Below are 21,561 nucleotides of genomic sequence, written 5' to 3'. Positions count from 1 at the left end.
TGCTGCCATTCCTGAGCAAGCTCGGCACTGCTGGTAGTCTGATCCCGCAGCTGAAACAGTTTTAAGATATTGTCCTGGCACTTGCTGGTCTTTCTTGGGCGCCCTGGAGCCTTTTTGACAACAATGAAAGCTCTCTCCTTGAAGTTCTTGATGATGCGATAGATTGTTGACTGAGGTGCAATCTTTGTAGCTGCGATACTCTTCCCTGTTAGGCCATTTTTGTGCAGTGAAATGATGGCTGCACGTGTTTCTTTAGAGATAACCATGGTTAACTGAAGAGAAACAATGATGCCAAGAACCAGCCTCCTTTTAAAGTGTCCAGTGATGTCATTCTTACTTAATCATGACTGATTGATCGCCAGCCCTGTCCTCATCAACACCCACACCTGTGTTAATGGATCAATCACTAAAACGATGTTAGCTGCTCCTTTTAAGGCAGGACTGCAATGATGTTGAAATGTGTTTTGGGGGTTAAAGTTCATTTTCTGGGCAAATATTGACTTTGCAAGTACAGTAATTGCTGTTAAGCTGATCACTCTTTGACATTCAGGAGTATATGCAAATTGCAATTACAAAAAATGAAGCAGTAAACTTTGGAAAAATTACTATTTGTCTCATTCTCAATACTTTTGGCCATGACTGTATGTTCCTCACAGTGGAAACTGACAGGTTAAATCTCTGAGACAGCTTTTTGTATCCTTCCCCTAAACAACTATGTTGAATAATCTTTGTTTTCAGATCATTTGACAGTTGTTTTGAGGAGCCCATGATGCCACTCTTCAGAGGAGATTCAAACAGGAGAACAACTTGCAAGTGGCCACTTTAAGTAGCTTTTCTCATGATTGCATACACCTGGCTATGAAGTTCAAAGCTCAATGAGGTTACAAAACCCAAAAAAGTGCTTTAGTAAGTCAGCAAAAAGTAGGTAGGAGTATTTAAAACAAGAAAATGATAAGGGTGCCCATACTTATGCACCTGTCAAATTTTGTTTGAATGCAGATTGCACATTTTCTGTTAGTACAATAAACCTCATTTCAAGGCAGAAACTTTACTGTGTCCAAAAGTTATTACATATATCAAACTGAAATAGCTGTTGCAAAAACACCATTTTTTATAACACATTAAGCTTAAGATTAATAGGGGTGCCCAAACTTTTTCATATAACTATAAAGTTATCTAACTTTCACCACTGTCTCAGAATTGGTCAGATGACCAATTAAGACGAATGTTGAGGATGACATTCAAAAAGGAGAAAAGAGTGTAACATGGAGAAGTAGTGCCGTTGCAGAGTGTGACATGCAGAAGTACTACTGTTGCTTTAAAATCATTCAGCAACTATTAGAAGTAACACAAGCACATGAGACAGGAAGTGTTGTGCTCCAGAAGCATCCAGAAACTAGAGGGGTTAACAGAGTCAAAGGAGAAGGGGAGTGTTTTAGCAGAGCCCCAGGGGGATTGTGGGGAAGTTGTTTACTGTCTGGTTGGAGCCGAAGAGAAAGGTGGTGTTTGTGTTCTGTATCTCACAGATGTGCACCTGCAAGTGAAAATGATTCAAGTCAGGAGTGAAGCTAAGCACAGGTCAGGTAGAGTTCCTGAATTAACAGTGCAGAGTATTGTCAGGCAGAAACATAAGGACTGGAAGAAATGGTGTCACAGGGATCATCTCCTTCAGCAAACCCTCCCCCCTTCCTCCATCTCACTGTGCTGTAAAGAATGATGTGTTAATTATTGTGCCTTTGCATTAGAACTGTGCTGTCCTGTACTACTGGGAAGACTGTGAACTGCTGTCCTTCTAAAGAAACTGTACTGTTTGTCACTGGAGCCTGTTGCTCATAAGACTTAACTTGCACTGGCTGTGCGGCTTCTTAATAAATGCTACTGTTCTACCATTTATGAGGACTCTTATCAAGTGTGTATGGTCAGCAAGTGAAACAACCTACATGTCTGTGCCTGAGGGTCAATACCCATGTGTGCCTGAGAGAAGCTGCAGCACATGGTCTATGGTCACCCTGAGTAATGGTTCCCCCAGGATTCCAAAGAATTCATGTAACCTGTCTTTCCCTATCTGAACCTAGCGGCGTGCGTGTAACAGCTTGTTATCCCTACATCACAACACATTACACAAAATCCTCTATATAATTATGTAGAAGGAACATGTATTTGTAGCTTAGCAGCCCAATCACAAGCCTGCCTAGCCCTGCTACTGTTCGATGTTGCCTCTGCTCTCTGTGGAAAGGGAACCTTCTGCCAAAACAGTATATAATAAAGACTTCTCATAACAACAGATGAGTGAACTGATTCACTGTGAGTCAAATTTATGTAAAATTTTTAGAAACTCACTGAATACAACCAATTTGCCATTTGCTTTGCGCAAATCCCTAAAATTGTCCCCATTATATTACATATTGCAGAAGATTGCATCAGCCAAAGAAAGATCACATAATCTCAGCCAAGCTTCTCCATAATGCTTTTGTGGCACCCCAGGGGTCTGGTCTCCACAATAATAGCAATATTATGTCTGAGAGCAGGTGGGAGGTCTCTTGGTCAGGGATCTTATGCATGCCACACCTCCTGCCCAGTCCTGGGAGGGGAAGAACTTCCCCTATATAAACCGGGGGCTGAGGCAGGGTTGGGAGAGAGAGAACAAGAGTAGAGAAGAGAAGCAGCATAGGAAGAAACAACAGGAGCTCTGTGGGAGCAGTGCTACAAGGAGTCAGGGGCTGGCAGCTGCAGAGCTCGCCCTGACTGAGAAGTTATCACCGGACCCGGAGTCCGAGGCTGTGGGGACTAATCCTTACCCAGCAGCAGAAACCGACCAGCAGGGGATTGCAGGTCCTCTGGCCCAGAAACCCGAAGGCACGGTCACACGCGTGGGCCCAGCACCGCCATCGTGGAGCGGAAGCCATTAGAAGGCCCCGAGTCACCGGCCATACGGGTGAGCACCACACGGTACACTCAGGGACGTGGGCTACTTTTACCCGCCTCTAGCAAGGTAGCCAGAAGAGAACAGTTAGCTGGGAAGGCCTACAACTCCGCCTGGCCAGGGGAGATCCCATCTGCTCAAGGACTGACCAGGCCCCGATCGCTAGCAAGTACTCCGGGAGGGTCTATCTTTGTCACCAGTAAAGACCCTGAACTACACGCATCGTCTCTGAGTGGTTCCTGCTACCCCCATCATCCACTTCGGCTGCCCTGAGGCCATACCCCTCCCGTTGGGGGTTATACCATCCCCGCTGCACCATCCTTCCACCGGCCTCAGCGGTCTGCCCTGCAGCGGCAGCTCCAAAGCTGTATTCAACGGGTGGCGTAGTCATCCAACATCTACTGCTAATAGACTCGCCACTTAGTTTGACTCCCTGGGCACGGACCGGGTCACCGCCACGAGACTACTACCCCCATCTGATCCGGCTCCGGGTAAGCCCCCGTGCACGCGATGCCGCACGACACAGAAGGCCCAGGGGCGCGTCAACTTTTGGCGTAGTTGGCAGGATTTCGTGCCCGCAAACACCGGGTACTGCGTGCCTGAAAAAGACTGTTCAAACTTACCAGTGGTGAAGATTCCCGCCATCCGGCGCCATCTTCAGCCTTCTTCCCGCCATCGGTGAAGATTCCCGCCATCCGGCGCCATCTTCAGCCTTCTTCCCGCCATCGGTGAAGATTCCCGCCATCCGGCGCCATTTTCAGCCTTCTTCCCGCCATCCGTGGAGTTTTCCCGCCGTTGGACGCCATCTTGAAGACGCCGCGCGGGAAGAAGAGGGGCGTGGACTCTGAAGGCGCGCGAGAACTGAAGCCCCGCCTCACGTCCGGACGTTGCGTAAGGTCCTGGAAGGAGCCCAGCAGACGCCGACGTCACAGGAGCGCGACGGAAGGTCTTCGACCCTGACGATCCACTGCGGAGCCGCGGCCTACGGAAGAGGATCATCGCAAGGTAGGCCACGGTCCACTGGGGGGGAGGAAGATGTCGGATACGGAGGAGAGCTTCACTGCCTCAACCCCCGCCAGCGCCAGCGCTGCTGCAGTCATGCCTTTCACCATGCCCTATATCCCGGGTGCAGCCTGGCTACCCCAATACTCAGGGGAGTCACATACCCTGAATGACTTTAGAGAAAAGCTGGATAGCCTCTTCCAGGTGTACCCCCTCACAGAAGAGCAAAAAGTGAGCATCCTGGTGGCCCAACTAACCGGGGCAGCCCAAAGGGAGGTAAAGTCCTGGCCACCTGGGAGGAGGACTGTCGCAGGGATACTAACCCGGCTGAGGGACACCTTTGATACCCGCACCTCAGCCGAGATTAAGCTTAAATTCTATGGGTGCAAGCAGCGAGCACATGAGAGTATAAGGGACTATGCACTAAACCTACAAGAGGCCCTGAGAGCCATTAAGCAGACCGACCCCGACAGCGTGGGAAACGAGGACAGGCTGTTGACCGAACAATTTATAGAGGGACTATATTGCAATGTCCACCGAACCCAGTTTCGGGCCATAGCCTTACAGGATCCTCATCTGGACTTTGCACAGTTCAAGGACAGAGCCATCCGGGTGCTCCGAGAACCGGCACCGGGTGGTGTTGTGACCCACAGGTGCCCAGCTATCACTTACCACCAGGAGGCGGCGCCTTTGTCGGCAGGGCCTGTGGGGGCTGATGCGCAGGCTTTGAACAATGACCCGGCTCCAGACCTGCACCATCATGTCCAAGAGCTAGCTAAAAGCGTTGCTGCTCTAACCCGAACTGTGCAGTCTTTACAGGTTTCCACTCCAGGGAAGATCCAGCTGGCATCCGGACCGGAGGACATCCCGTGGCGTCGACCAAGGAGGACCCCACCGGCCAGAGGAAGACCCAGCGACCGATACAACGTGGACGGACAACCCATCTGCCGCCGCTGCAATCAACCCGGACATATGGCAAGGTACTGTCCTTTAAACTGGCACAACCTGGGGTAGAGGGCCAACCCCCAGGAAAAAGATCACCAGGCCCATCGAGCTGGCGCGACAAATATGTGGGAGGACGTCCAGTCTTGCCTGTGGTACTGGATGGCATTCCTATGAGTGCCCTACTGGACACCGGGTCACAGGTCACCACCATCCCGTACGTGCTCTTCAAGCAGTAATGACTCGGATATAACCCGCTACCCTGACGACGACTTGAGTATCATTGCCAGCAATGGTCAACCCGTGCCACAGATCGGATTCAAAGAGGTGACCATTAAAATCGGTAGAGTCGAACTGGCAGCACAGGGACTGATCATTGTGGACATTGACAAGCGCGAGAGTCACCCAAAGATAACTCTAGGAACTAATGTGATTGAAAATTGTCTTGCAGAGGTGATTTTCATTTTACAGCAGGTTGCCAAGAACGCCAGCTCCGGCCAGCAGCGAGTGCTCCAGAAAGAGATCCGGGCACTGATGCGACGGCAACAGGTGGAACTCTCCGGCGGTGAGATTGGTAGCGTAAGAATGTGTGACCCTTTCCCTATTGCCATGCCCCCGAAAAGTGAAATGATGATTTGGTGTCGGGCAGCTATTGGTCTGAGAGGTAGAGATTACCAAGCAATGGTAGAACCAGCCTATTCAGACAGTAGGCCCACCATTTTGACAGCCCGGGGGGTGGTTGATGTACGCCATGGGAGGGTACCCATTCGAATAATAAATATCGGGAAAAGGGAAGTATACCTGCCCCGGTATGCTACGCTAGCCAAATTATATACTATCAACCAAAATTCTATACAGTCTGTGGAACCCTTGCCTCCATCTCACCCGGAGGAAGGTAACGGCTCTACGAAAATAATGGAGGATTGGTGTCAGCAACTACATTTGGGTACTGACTCCACCAGAAACAGGGAGTCTACCGGGTGGTTCAAGAGTACGAGAGAGTGTTTAGTAAACACCCGTTAGACTTCGGGCGAGTCAAGGGGGTAGAACACCACATCCCCACGGGAGACCATCCTCCCATAAAAGAGAAGTATCGACCCGTACCCCCTGCACACTACCAACACGCCAAGGGGATGCTTAGAGACATGAAGGAGGCTGGGGTAATCAGGGATAGCTGTAGCCCCTGGGCAGCTCCACTAGTCTTAGTCAAAAAGAAAGACAACACCATGAGAATGTGTGTAGATTACCAGAAAATTAACCGTATCACACACAAAGATGCGTACCCCTTACCAAGAATAGAGGAGTCTTTGGCTGCTTTAAAATCTGCTAACTTCTTCTCCACCTTGGATCTCACTAGCGGGTACTGGCAGGTTCCTGTAGCAGAGGCGGACCGGGAGAAGACCGCATTCACCACCCCGATGGGACTTAGCGAGTTTACCTGCATGCCGTTTGGACTCTGCAACGCACCAGGAACCTTCCAGCGACTGATGGAGTGCTGTCTGGGACACCGGAACTTTGAGACGGTCCTGTTTTACCTGGACGATGTCATCGTCTACTCCAAGACCTACGAGGACCACCTGAAACACCTGGCGGAAGTGTTCGAAGCTCTGGCAAGTTACGGCCTAAAGGTGAAACCCTCCAAGTGTCACCTCCTGAAGCCAAAGGTGCAGTACCTGGGACACGTGGTGAGTGCTGATGAAGTGGCTCCCGACCCTGATAAGATCACCGCGATTAAGGAATGGCCAAGCCCCTCCAGCGTAAAGGAAGTGAGGCAGTTCCTCGGGTTGGTAGGCTACTACCGAAGGTTTATTCCCGGTTTCACCAGAAAGGCAGCTCCTATGCAGGACCTCCTGATAGGCCAGTCCAGGAAGGCCAAGAACCAGAAGCCACCCTTCAGATGGGAGAAGCTGGAAGAAGAGTCCTTCCGCCAGCTGAAGATGGCCCTCACGGGGGATGAAATCCTGGCATACCCTGATTATAGCCAGCCCTTTATCCTCTACACCGACGCCAGTAACATCGGGCTAGGAGCCGTACTGTCCCAGATTCAGCAGGGGAAAGAACGGGTAATTGCTTACGCCAGCCGAAAACTGCGACCCACCGAAAGAAACCCTGAAAATTACAGCTCATTTAAGCTAGAGTTCCTGGCAGTGGTGTGGGCAGTCACCGAACGCTTTAAGCACTACCTCGCTTCTTCCCGGTTCACCGTGTACACGGATAACAACCCGTTGACACACCTGGACACAGCAAGACTCGGTGCCCTAGAGCAGAGATGGATGGCCCGTTTGTCCAACTATGAGTTTACAATCAAATACCGGGCAGGACGCTCCAATACCAACGCGGACACCCTGTCCAGGATGCCAAATCTACCGGACGTAGGGGAAGACTCAGAGGGACTGGAAGAAGTTGAACTCCCCGCATTCCACCGTCATGGGACTATCCAGTATTCCCACCGTGTAAGGAGTAAATCCGCTACGTTCAACCCTTTACCTCATTACAACTGGGCGGAGACGCAAGACAGTGACCCTGCCGTCCGACGGGTAAAGGAGATGCTGACTCGGCCAGATGCACGCCTTGACCCAGACGCTCCAGAGGAAGCCAAGCAACTGTGGGCTGAGAAGAGTCGACTGTTCCTTTACAAGGGGAAGTTGTGCCGCAGAATGGTTAACTCCCGGACACATAAATTAATCTGGCAAGTAGTGGTGCCAAGAAGAGACGCAGCTATGGTGATGGAGGCATACCACGACGGAGCTGGGCACTTCGGATGGAAGAAGCTGGAGTTCTTGCTGCGCGGGCGGTTCCATTGGGTGGGCATGAGAGGAACCATCGAGAGGTGGTGCAGAGACTGTGGCCCGTGCAACCTAAGAAGGAAGGACCGTGCCAGCCAGAAGACTCCCCTGCAGTCCATCGTCACCCGGCAGCCGTTGGAACTGGTAGCCTTGGATCATGTAAAACTGACCCCAAGCAGAAGTGGCTACGTCTACGCACTAACCATCGTGGATCACTACTCCCGGTTCTTGGTTGTCGTCCCCGTCAAGGACTTAACAGCTCGAACAGCAGCTAGAGCCTTCCAGCAGCATTTCTGCCGTCCACACGGGTACCCGGACCAAGTGTTGATGGATCAGGGACCTGCCTTTGAAGCGGAGGTCTTCCAAGAATTCTGCACTCTGTATGGCTGCCGGAAGATAAGGACGACACCCTATCATCCGCAAACTAATGGACTTTGTGAGAAAATGAACCAGGTGGTGATAGATCTTCTAAAAACATTGCCCCTGGAAGAACGCAGTCTGTGGCCTGAGAAACTGCCTGATCTGGTGGACCTATACAACCACATCCCGGTAGGTTCCACTAACTGTACCCCGGCTTACCTGATGAGGGCAAGACCTGGTAAGCTACCTGTTGACCTGGAGATGGGAGTCCTGACACCCGAGGACACTTCACCAGAAGCAGACTGGGACACAGAGAGGCAGCAGCAGTACCGGAAAGTACAGGAGAGCGTGGAGCGTAGTCTCTGTCAAGCTAGGGAAAGACAAGAGAAAACTTACAACCAGTATGCTCCCGCTGTTCCCCTGGTGCCCGGAGAGCAGGTCTTGAAGAGGAAAAGACGGCTCCATAAGTTGGACGACCAGTGGGAGAAGGACCCATACACCGTACTGCCCTCAAGCCACGACAACCCGAAGGTCTGTACCATCAGCAAAGACGGAGGGGAAACCACAACCATTGTATCCCGGGATCACCTGAAGAAGTGTCCCGAACAGCTACGGAACCCTGAAGAGGAACAAGAAGACCCTCGACCCATAGAGGAAGGGAAAGATATGGTTAGTACTGTGCTCGGAGACTTTCCTCGGTCCTGGACTCAAGTCAATGGTGCAGTTGTGGTACCCGTCCTCACGTTCCTCCAACCAGAATCCCAAGTACTTACAGAGCAACCGGTAGAGCTGGAAGAACAGCCGGTCCAGGAGGCAGAAGACTCCACACAAGCAGACCAGGAGGATCAACCCTCTGCTTATAGTGAGCCTGCCATACCCCTAGTGAGCCAAAGGGTCCGTAGACGGCTGCCCAGTTTACCCTTGACAGCTCCTATACCCTGTAGCTCAGGACCAGTCAACCAGCTTCGTAGGTCCACTAGGGTCACTAGAGGCCAGCTGCCCGTACGGTGGAGGATCTAAGTGTTTAAGTTATTTTATTAATGTTTATCTGTTATTGTTGCTTGTGTATAATTTTGTGTTTCTAGTTATTTACAGGAGTCTTTGGTGGATTTACCGGGAATCCTTTGTGTATAGTTGGAGCGTAACCCAGGACGGACTAAAGACTGTTAAGGACTAGGGGCAGGACAGACCCCTACCTGGTTACGTCTCCCTGTTTTGGTGAAAGGGACACCTTTGTTTTCTTCAAAGACTGCACCCGGTTGCGGACACACCGTGACCATCTTTATGTGTTTCCTTATTGTATTTTATTGTTGTTGTTATACCCTGTTATGTTTTTGTAAAATATGTTTAGTCCCGGAGTACTAAATTTCACTAGGGGGAATGTGGCACCCCAGGGGTCTGGTCTCCACAATAATAGCAATATTATGTCTGAGAGCAGGTGGGAGGTCTCTTGGTCAGGGATCTTATGCATGCCACACCTCCTGCCCAGTCCTGGAAGGGGAATAACTTCCCCTATATAAACCGGGGGCTGAGGCAGGGTTGGGAGAGAGAGAACAAGAGTAGAGAAGAGAAGCAGCATAGGAAGAAACAACAGGAGCTCTGTGGGAGCAGTGCTACAAGGAGTCAGGGGCTGGCAGCTGCAGAGCTCGCCCTGACTGAGAAGTTATCACCGGACCCGGAGTCCGAGGCTGTGGGGACTAATCCTTACCCAGCAGCAGAAACCGACCGGCAGGGGATTGCAGGTCCTCTGGCCCAGAAACCCGAAGGCACGGTCACACGCGTGGGACCAGCACCGCCATCGTGGAGCGGAAGCCATTAGAAGGCCCCGAGTCACCGGCCATACGGGTGAGCACCACACGGTACACTCAGGGACGTGGGCTACTTTTACCCGCTTCTAGCAAGGTAGCCAGAAGAGTACAGTTAGCTGGGAAGGCCTACAACTCCGCCTGGCCAGGGGAGATCCCATCTGCTCAAGGACTGACCAGGCCCCGATCGCTAGCAAGTACTCCGGGAGGGTCTATCTTTGTCACCAGTAAAGACCCTGAACTACACGCATCGTCTCTGAGTGGTTCCTGCTACCCCCATCATCCACTTCGGCTGCCCTGAGGCCATACCCCTCCCGTTGGGGGTTATACCATCCCCGCTGCACCATCCTTCCACCGGCCTCAGCGGTCTGCCCTGCAGCGGCAGCTCCAAAGCTGCATTCAACGGGTGGCGTAGTCATCCAACATCTACTGCTAATAGACTCGCCACTTAGTTTGACTCCCTGGGCACGGACCGGGTCACCGCCACGAGACTACTACCCCCATCTGATCCGGCTCCGGGTAAGCCCCCATGCACGCGATGCCGCACCACACAGAAGGCCCAGGGGCGCGTCACTTTCCAGCTATCACATCAGATGTACTATCATAGCCAGTATAAAAGCTGAGATAAGGGAATGCAGCAGCCACTTCATAGTTAATCTGAATAGAGAGATGACATCACAGTTCACAGATTGGCCAAGGAGATAAGGAGAGAAAGCCATGAAACACAGAAGAAATTGTACAGATAGTGTGTGACAGGACAGCAGTGATGAAGATTAGTGTGTAATAAAAAAGTATTTCAGCATGCAATTTTTTGGGCACTTTAAGGATTTTGAGTACTCTTGATTGAATTTCCTAGAAAAATTTGGGGAATTTTCCAAATTTGAATAAAAATATACGTTCATCTCTAGTCATAAGATTTTCTATCTGGTACTAGTAGTGACCCAACCACAGGGGCACACAGGCATCTTTGACCTCGCCTGATCACACGATAAACCTGCCATTCATTGTGGGACAGAAATATTTCACACCATTTTATTGAATTCAGTGGGCTGTCCAATAATTTTTTCAGACTTCACTAGTGCCCCATAGAGGGTGAGCCATTCTTTGCAGTACCTCTCCACTGTACTAATTGAGGAGGATTTTTTTAACTGAGAATTAGGCATGAGCGAACATTTCTATGTTCGGTTCAGAAAAGTTCGCCAAACAAATTTATATTCACCGAATTTATTCGCCGAATGTTCGTCGAACATTTCTGAATCCCATAGGAGTCAATGGGGGAACCAAAAAAATGCATATACAGAACCTAGAAACGGGACCAAAAGCTGCCAAAACACATCAAATTAGGTGAAGACACCAGGGAAATGCCATCAATTGCCCCAGAGTACAAGTGCTATAATTATTACTGTGATAGCGACATTTATTCAGTTGCGCTTTACATGTCAAAAGGCGTCACCGACTGGTACAACAGGAGAGAGGACCCTGCCTGCGAGGGCGCACTGTCACTGACGTGGTTTGTGGAAGCACTGTGCCATGGACCCCGGAAAGTATGTATCAGGAGTGCAGCAGGCAGAGTCTGTATCAGAGTGCAGCAGGCAGAGTCTGTATCAGGAGTGCAGCAGGCAGAGTCAGTATCAGGAGTGCAGCAGGCAGAGTCTGAATCAGAGTGCAGCAGGCAGAGTCTGTATCAGAGTGCAGCAGTCAGAGTCTGTATCAGGAGTGCAGCAGGCAGAGTCTGTATCAGGAGTGCAGCAGACAGAGTCTGTATCAGAATGCAGCAGGCAGAGTCTGTATCAGAGTGCAGCAGGCAGAGTCTATCAGAGTGCAGCAGGCAGAGTCTGTATCAAAGTGCAGCAGGCAGAGTCTGTATCAGGAGTGCAGCAGGCAGAGGCTGTATAAGGAGTTCAGCAGGCGGAGGCTGTATAAGGAGTTCAGCAGGCGGAGTCTGTATCAGGAGTGCAGCAGGCAGAGGCTGTATAAGGAGTTCAGCAGGCGGAGTCTGTATCAGGAGTGCTGCAAGGACTGGTACGCAACCTTACACAATTTTGACTGCAGAACAGGAAGGTTCCACTACAGTCAACCCAATAGATGGAGACCCAATCAGGATTCCTCAAATTTAAAAAATGAGTGGCAGACGCCAGCAAAGTGGCATCAATTTCACTACTGTACAAATAGTGTAAATAAAACCCACATCTCTTCCAGTACATCCAACCCAGAAGATGAGGACCTAACCAGGAGTGTTCACATTGCCCTAAATGAGGGCCTAACACCACCGAAGTGGCATCAATGTCATCAGACTACAAGAAGTTTAATGCAGACCCAAACCTGTCCCACTACAGCCAACCCAGAAGATGCAGACTCAATCAGAAGTGTTTACATTTAAAAAAATAAGGCCTATAAAGACTACCATTTCTGTGGCCAACAGATTGGAGATGATGGAGTTCAACCTCTTAGCTTTGTCATGTGTAGGATGAAACAATCTTTTACGTGACCACAACAATGGGATGGAGGGCTGGCTGCAGTGCTGAGAAAGAGGGCAGAGTACAGTGAAATGGACAAACCGATAGATGGTGAGTGAGGTGCAGGCGGAGATGTTACAATGGATTGAGAAACATGTGGTGTGCTCGGTGAAACAAACAAAGCAGGCATGTCCGCTTCTGTTACAGCTGAAGGGCTGTCACTCAGCCTGACTGGAGTGGGTAAAGAACCGGAGTTTCTGTGATGGGAGACCTGCGTGACAATACTTGGCTTGGTAACAGAGAGGAGGAAGAAGCAGCTGATGCATTTGATGGGGAAGCTGATGGTTGTTGAGGAGCCCTGGTCCGCATTTCAGCGCAGTAAGATTCCCAGCGTAAAGAATGTTGTTTGAGCATGTGAACATTCATACATGTCATGTAGTAGTCAAATTATTGCAGTTTTTCCCTCTACTGAGTTTTTTTTTGCAAAGTTTGCAGATAACGTCAGTTGGCTCATCCTTTGCAGTGACAAAAAAAGGCCCAGGCTAGGCAACCCCTGCTGCCCCTGCAAGCTGCAGACCCGTGACCGCTGCTGGCCACAGCCACGGTTGTGGCTAAGGATGCAGTGCTCCTCGTGCTTGAATCACTCCGTGTCTGTGCCGTAGGGCGAAATGAAACCTCCTCGTCTTCCTCCTCCACCTCCTCAGATGACATACTCGGCTGCATGCCTCTGGGTTCACACCAAGTAGGATCTTCAACCTCGTCATCATTCAATGTGTTATCCCATTCCTTGCCCTGTGTGACCCCTCTCCTCTTGTTGCCCTGACAGCACAGTACAGTCCGCATGAGCCTCTGGTATCTGAGTCTCATCGGGATCACCTCCCTCTCCTGCGGTTAACATCTGGTGACGAGGGTCAGAAACCTGCTCGGACCCTACTTCGTCCTGCCCCGGATCCAAGCTAAAAAAAATTTGGGCATCGGTGCAGATGCTTTCCTCCCCTTGACTCTGTGACTGGAGTACACTTTTGATGCCCATGTGTAGAATGGGTGAAGGGTTCTACTGACTCGCCCATCTGTGGTTCGCTACAGTCAGTTGGGCAGTTGGCCAGTTGTGACGCGGGGGGAAGCATAGGTAATTGGGGTGCCACCTATGTGGACTGTACTGCATGTGATGTTGAGGTGGAGGAAGAAGAGGAGAGGCCACTGGAAGCAGAGCTTGCCATCTACTTGAACACCTGCTCTTTCTGGGCCTTATCAACAAGGCGTATCGCTCTGCGGCTGTCAAAGAAAGGGAGTGCAGTAGGCCGTCCACTAACATAAGTTGTCAGTTGTCTTTAGAAAGGACCTGTTTGTGTTTGTTCACTAGTACTTTCACTAACACTACCACGTACCTCACGTACACCTTGAACACCAAGCCTATTCCCCCTTCCACCACGCCCTCTCTTTTCCCACTCATATTGGTCAGATACAGTGGTAGGAGCACGCAATTAACTAAAGAAATTTTTTTTTTTCCTGTGGAATAGCTCAGCACACACCTGAATTTCAGCGACACTAAATGACAAGGTAAGATATGGCCTGCCATATAACGTTACTAACAGACAAAAGAAATTTGTTAGTGTGCATGAGGCCGATAAAACCTACGAGATATTCTCCAAACAATTTCAAACTGAGATGTCCACTGCTGTATTACCTTAGGAACAGAAGAACATTTTTTTGAATGTGGATGAGGCCAGTATGACATAGAATATATGGTCCAAAATATTTCAAACTCAGATCTAGCCAGCTGTATCACTTTACTCAGAACAAAAAAATATTTTGGGGTTACTCTGCCTAAGCTCTGCGTCCAGCTGACTTTGACCGCCACTGATGTAGTAGCTGGCTTATAGCACTGTATGACTTTTGGCACAGGAAAATATATTTTTTGGACTGGGCCTAATAAGAGAAGTTTTGTTTTTTTTTTACTGTGAAAACAGGACAAGTTCAACGCCACTAAAATAGAATCTGCCTTTTAGTAGACTGGATCAACTTTGCCACAGTAAAAAGCCTTTGGTGGACTCTGCCTGCCAACCAAAAATATGTATAGGTTTGACTGTGCGTACAAGCTGAATTTTACCGCCACTGACGTAGTAGCTGGCGTATAGCACTGTATGACTTTTGGCACAGGAAAAAATATTTTTTTGGAATGGGGGTAGCAAGAGATTAAATTTATTTTTTTACTCTGAAACCATCTGAAGTTCAACTCCACTAAAATAGTGCTTTTTATATTGAGAGGACATGTGATTTCTGCAGCCAATTGCAGAAGCTATATGTCTGGACAGTGTAGATGCTTCCTGCGCTATGATTGGCTGGCCGCGCTTTCCTCAGTTAAAGTTACCGCCCACAGGAAAAAAAATAAAAACAGTGCGCCACTGATCTGACCTGTTCTAAGCTCTCCACAGACCCCACACTCACCTGGCACATGTCACCGCTCATCATACACTTGCACTATGCTAACAAAACTGTTCAAAACACCGTGGTTGCCCTGTATTCGCGGCCCCGTTCAAATTCGTCAAAATTTTCAGATTTTAAGGAAATTTGCTCGCCTTTGCGATCATGAATCTAAATGTGCCATATTTGTGCCGAATTTTAAACTTTCGAACATTCGCCGAACAAATTCGCTCAACACTACTCAAAATACCCTGATAGGACATCCTACATGGACTTGAGCCAAAGTACCCTATGAGACAAATTAAGATAATGTACAATGAGAACATACTTGTTATGAACACTCTCAATTTTTCTTATCTGTTCTGTTCTTATCTGTTCAATTTTGCTCTTTCACCTAATAACCTTCTAATTCTGAACTACGGAACTTGTGATATCTCAATCATAACCCCAAGTAGAAGAACCCTTGAGATAAGCGTTAATTATTCGGTCACGGACAACACCTGACATAAATTGTCAACTTAACATTTTTTCCACTAATTCTAGATCAACACATTTTTTTTCCGTTCAATTTTTATGGACTCCATTATCCATGGAATAATGACGAATAAGTATTACCAATTGCAATCTAAAACTTTTTCTCATGATAAATAGATAGGTAAGTAGATAGATAAGATTGATAGATAATATGTAGATAGAAAATTAGAAAAAACAGGCAGCACTCCAAAAATTCAAGTGAAAAAAAAACGTGGCTTTATTCATCCATTAGCAGCAACGTTTCGGCAGATTTCTCTGCCTTTCTCAAATTTTCTATTTGTGGAAGGTTTGGACACCACCTTAACAGGTTTTATTGCACCCGGCTTCTTTGGGTAGTGCTGCCAAATTTTCTTTAATTAAGATAGATAGATAGATAGATAGATAGATAGATAGATAGATAGATAGATAGAAGGATAGATGGATAGATAGATAATAGATAGTTAGATAGATAGATAGATAGATAGATAGATAATAGATAGATAGATAGATAGATAGCTGTAATCTTACCTGTAACAATTAAAGTGCTGGCTAGATTGAAGGTCTGGTCCAGTCCCGATAAAGAGCAGTAATACACTCCGGAGTCAGATGTAAGGACATTTCTAATCTCCATGCTGAGTACAACCCTGTTTTCACAATAGACACGATATCTACTGTTGTTTTGTGTGAAACATCCACTTCGTGCCACGGACTCTAGTCCACCGTCCTCTTTCTCTTTGTACCACTGAATACTATTGGGTTTGTGACCAAGGCCACATGTGATGTTGGTGTTCTTGCCTTTTTCTACAAAGAGAACATGTGAAAAATCTGGGATGTTTCCATCTATAATTGTACCTGGGGGACAAAATATTCTGTTATTTGAACACATCAGTATGCAGGTCTCGGAAAATTATGTAATACAGTTTCTATCTATCTATCTATCTATCTATCTATCTATCTATCTATCTATCTATCTATCTATCTATCTAAAGGACTCCTGTACAGTCACATTTACTTACATATTCATATTAAGAGCAATATAATAAAATAGTCAGATACTAATACATCATGCACACACAATTACATATTACACACATACACAAAAGCAAATATAAAATACACACATACACATATCACATACATATGCACAATGACAATTTTGTGACGCACTTGTTAGGACGACCAGACGATATTTTTTTTGCAGTCACTCATAGTTGTAGCGGCCATTCCTCTTTATTTTTTTTTATAAGGTTTCACTATTTGAGGTTTTGTTTTTGTCTGGGGCGATCTGTATATTTTGTAAGTGCCATTTTGCTGAACACATAAGAGTTACATTGTATTATTTTTTTTTATGGATTTAATGAAGAAAAAAAAAGCAATCAACATTTTTTATGCCATATACCGATCACCATAAATAATGTTTTCTGTATTGCACGGCTTTTATGATTACAGGGGTACCATATACATTTGTAGTATTTATTCATTTAATTTTCTAGAAGTGTATAAAGTGTGATTATCAGAATTGTTTATCATTATTTTTTAAGAATTTTGTAGGAAATAAATCTCTTGTCTTTTATTTTCCCTCCAATATACAGGTATGCTGAAATGCACTGGTATATAGAGATGTATCTCTGTGTACCAGTACAATATGACTGTACACAAGAATACCATTTAGCATTTAGACAGAAAAAATCCTCCTATATCTGACTGTACAGCCTCTGGCTCGTTGGCAAAGCAAGAGGTTGTAAGCGTGAATCTGTGGAATAACCACATATCACGAATAGCAAGTAATAAACTTTAAATGAAACATAGACACAGAGGCTCCGACCTCCAACACCCTGAATTGGAAAATGAAAATCTATATGAGGATTAAGTGGAATGATCAGAGTCTGAGCAACCTGCAGCATCATAGGGCCCTTGTGAAGGATAACTGTCTGCATATGTGGAAGGTTTGCCTCTATTTACTGTTTTATCATATGCATATATGTGTATATATATATATATATATATATATATATTTATATTTCTATCTACTGTATCTATCATCTAAATATCTTTTATTTATTTATCTACAGTGGGTATGGAAAGTATTCAGACCACTTTAAATTTTTCACTCTTTGTTTCATTGCAGCCATTTGGTAAATTCTAAAAAGTTCATTTTTTTCTCATTAAAGTGCACTCTGCACCCCATCTTGACTGAAAAAAACACAAATGTAGAAAATTTTGCAAATGTATTAAAAAAGGAAAACTGAAATATCACATGGTTATAAGTATTCAGACCCTTTGCTCAGACACTCATATTTAAGTCACATGCTGTCCATTTCCTTGTGATCTTCCTTGAGATGGTTCTACTCCTTCACTGGAGTCCAGCTGTGTTTAATTAAACTGAAAGGACTTAATTTGGAAAGGCACACACCTGTCTATATAAGAACTCACAGCTCACAGTGCATGTCAGACCAAATGAGAATCATGAGCTCAAAGGAACTGCCCAAGGAGCTCAGAGACAGAATTGTGGCAAGGCACAGATCTGGCCAAGGTTACAAAAGAATTTCTGCATTACTCAAGGTTCCTAAGAGCACAGTGGCCTCCATAATCTTTAAATGGAAGAAGTTTGAGACCACCAGAAGTCTTCCTAGACCTGGCCGTCCAGCCAAACTGAGCAATCTTGGCAGAAGAACCTTGGTGAGAGAGGTAAAGAAGAACCCCAAGATCACTGTGACTGAGCTCCAGAGATGCAGTAGGGAGATGGGAGAAAGTTCCACAAAGTCAACTATCACTGCAGCCCTCCACCAGTCAGGCCTTTATGGCAGAGTGGCCCCACGGAAGCCTCTCCTCAGTGCAAGACATATGAAAGCCTGCATAGAATTTTCTCAAAAACACATGAAAGACTCTCAGACTATGAGAAATAAGATTCTCTGGTCTGATGAGATGAAGATAGAACTTTTTGGTGATAATTCTAAGCGGTATTTCTGCAGAAAACCAGGCACTGCTCATCACCTGCCCAATACAATCCCAACAGTGAAACATGATGGTGGCAGCATCATGCTATGGGGGTGTTTTTCAGCTGCAGGGACAGGACGACTGGTTGCAATTGAAGGAAACATGAATGCGGCCAAGTACAGAGACATCCTGGATGAAAATCTCTTCCAGAGTGCTCTGGACCTCAGACTTGGCCGAAGGTTCACCTTCCAACAAGACAATGACCCTAAAAACACAACTAAAATAACAAAGGAGTGGCTTCAGAGCAACTCTGTGACCATTCTTGACTGGCCCAGCCAGAGCCCTGACCTAAACCCAATTGAGCATCTCTGGAGAGACCTGAAAATGGCTGTCCACCAACGTTCACCATCCAACCTGACTGAACTGGAGAGGATCTGCAAGGAAGAATGGCAGAGGAACCCCAAATCCAGGTGTGAAAAACTTGTTGCATCATTCCCAAGAAGACTCATGGCTGTACTAGCTCAAAAGGGGGCTTCTACTCAATATTGAGCAAAGGGTCTGAATACTTATGACCATGTGATATTTCAGGTTTTCTTTTTTAATAAATTTGCAAAAATTTCTACATTTCTGATTTTTCAGTCAAGATGGGGTGCAGAGTGTACTTTAATGAGAAAAAAATGAACTTTTTAGCATTTACCAAATGGCTGCAAAGAAACAAAGAGTGAAAAATTTAAAGGGTCTGAATACTTTCCATACACACTGTATATATTATCTATATATTATCTATGATCTATCTATTATCTATCTAGCTATCGTCAATATATTTTTCTTTTTATTTGGAAATCTATTTCATTAAATATTTCACCTTCTTAGATTTATTATCTAAGAATTATCTATCTATTCCCTGAATTAGACAGCACTCCAACCAAAAATTTTGAAAAGAAAAAGCGGTCTTGTTTATAGATGCGAAAACATTTAGCTTCTGAAAACACTGAGCTTTTGTCAAGACTTTGCTTAAGGAAAGCTCAGTGTTTTCAAAGCTAAAAAGTTGCTACTGGTTTGGACTATCTTTTTTTTGAGTGCCGTCTAATTTCGAGAATCTATCTATTATCTATCTATTATCTGTCTATTATCTATTATCTATCCATCTATTATCTGTCTATTATCTATTATCTATCATCTATCTATTATCTATCTATTATCTATCTATATATTATCTATTTATTATCTATATATTATCTATTTATTGTCTATCTATTATCTATCTATTATCTATCTATTATCTATCTATCTATCATCTATTATATATTATCTATCTATATATTATCTATCTGTTATCTATCCATTATCTATCTATCTATCTATCTATTATCTGTCTATTATCTATCTTTTATCTATTATCTGTCTATTATCTATTATCTATCTATTATCTATATATTATCTATCTATTATCTATCTGTTATCTATTATCTCTCTATTATCTAATATCGTTCAATCTATTATCTCTCTATTATATATCTATTATCTATCTATCTATTATCTATCATCTATTTTTTATCTATTATCTATCTATCTATCATCTATCTATTATCTATCTATCTATCTATCTATCATCTATCTATCATCTATCTATCATCTATCTATTATGTATTATCTATTATCTCTCTATTATCTATCTATCTATTATCTATTATCTATCTATTATCTATCATCTATCATCTATCTATTATCTATCTCTCTATTATCTATCTATATATTATCTATATATTATTTATTATCTCTCTATTATCTAATATCTTTCTCTCTATTATCTATTATCTATCTATTATCTATCTATCTATCATCTATCTATCATCTATCTATTATCTATCTGTTATCTATCTGTTATCTATCTATTATCTATTATCTATCATCTATCTATTATCTATCATCTATTTATTATCATTTGCCTATCTATTATCTATCTATTATCTATTATCTATCATCTATCTATCATCTATCTATTATCTATCTATTATCTATCTATTATCTATCCTCTATCTATCATCTATCTATCATCTATCTATTATCTATCATCTATTATCTATCTATTATCTATCTATTATCTATCTGTTATCTATCTATCATATATTTATGATCTGTTATCTATATATTATCTATCATCTATCCATCTATTATCTATATATTATCTATTATATATCATCTGTTATCTATTATCTATGTATTATCTATCTATCTATCTATCTATCTATCTATCTATCATCTATCTATTATCTATCTATCTATCTATCTATCATCTATCTATCATCTATCTATTATCTATCATCTATCTATCATCTATCTATTATCTATCTATTATCTATCATCTATTTATTTATCTATTATCTATCTATTATCTATATATCCCATATCTATATATTATCTATTATCTATCATCTGTTATATATATATCATCTATCTATTTTCTATCTATTATCTATCTTTCTTTCTTTTCTATATACTTTCTTATTACACTTTTCTTTTTCAGTATTATTCTATCCCACACTCTCATATCTATGTCTTTATTCATCGAGAGAGAAGATATATTTTTGCTCTAACAATTTTTACACATCTTCAATGTGAGCAGAACGATAAAACCCTTGTAGTAGACACCATCCCAATAGGGTTAGACAATTAAATGTAAAGTAATTAGATTCATTTATTACTTACCCGGAATAAAAGTATAAAATATAAAAACCATCCAGAAGTTCATGTTTCCTCGTCCAGTAGCAGCAGGTTTATAGTAAGACGCGCGCACTGACTTCCTGTCCTCTCAGCACGAGGAAACTCAAAGTGTTAGATGACAGCAGTGATAAATAATGCGGGTACATAGTGAGGGGACGGACAGCCGTAATGGATGGAGAGGTAGAGGAGCGGCTTTTGTTTTTTTGCAGTTGTTTTGTGTGATGGTGTCTGAATTATGCACCCATATGATAATTATATATTAGTATGTGTGTGAATGGACCTGAACTAAGCAAGGGAAGCTCCAAATATTCATGAAATGTGTATTTTTCACCAATTAATAAACTTTGCTGTGAAAGGGGGCTGGTAGCTGAGTCGATATCTAAAATTACTGTTGATCATAGCATCACATCAAGAATATGGAAAAAGACCCCCAATGCCATTTAAAGGTGTATGTACAATATATCCACATAGCTGCCTAAAGCTGTGATTGTTTTAAAGAGGACCCGTCACAAGATCAAAAGGGGCCAGATTTTACTTAAAGTCTATTCCCACTGCTCCTTTGAGTATCACTTTCTTTTATAATCCGCCGTATGGTTTCACAGATAAGGAGATTTTTTTAGTGCTACTTTTTATGGTATTCAGCATGGGGTGTGTCTCACAGGATCCTCATGGGCGTGTCATTGGCATGT

The 21,561-nt window shown here is 44.6% G+C and overlaps 1 protein-coding gene across 2 annotated transcripts in view; it reads right to left on the bottom strand.

The window, feature by feature from the left end:
* LOC141153017 (uncharacterized) overlaps window positions 1–21,015 on the bottom strand; it is a 70,093-nt gene extending 49,078 nt beyond the window's left edge. Inside the window, exons 1-2 of one of the 2 annotated variants that reach the window (XM_073637690.1) lie at window positions 20,858–21,015; window positions 15,740–16,012 (exon numbers count right to left, since the gene is read on the bottom strand). In XM_073637690.1, the coding sequence (XP_073493791.1) occupies window positions 15,740–16,012; window positions 20,858–20,900 (316 nt within the window). In that variant the 5' untranslated portion in view covers window positions 20,901–21,015. Of the gene's footprint in view, window positions 1–15,739; window positions 16,064–20,857 lie in introns of both variants that reach the window. The other variant, XM_073637689.1, reaches the window with a different exon arrangement.
* Between the last annotated feature and the right edge of the window lie 546 nt (window positions 21,016–21,561).

This window comes from Phyllobates terribilis, unplaced genomic scaffold, assembly GCF_046119375.1.
Source record: "Phyllobates terribilis strain yellow unplaced genomic scaffold, ASM4611937v1 Scaffold_7__3_contigs__length_470593459, whole genome shotgun sequence".
Lineage (NCBI taxonomy): Eukaryota > Metazoa > Chordata > Amphibia > Anura > Dendrobatidae > Phyllobates > Phyllobates terribilis.
The sequence above is the reverse complement of the archived record's forward strand: the minus strand, read 5'-3'. Positions and strand labels throughout refer to the sequence as shown.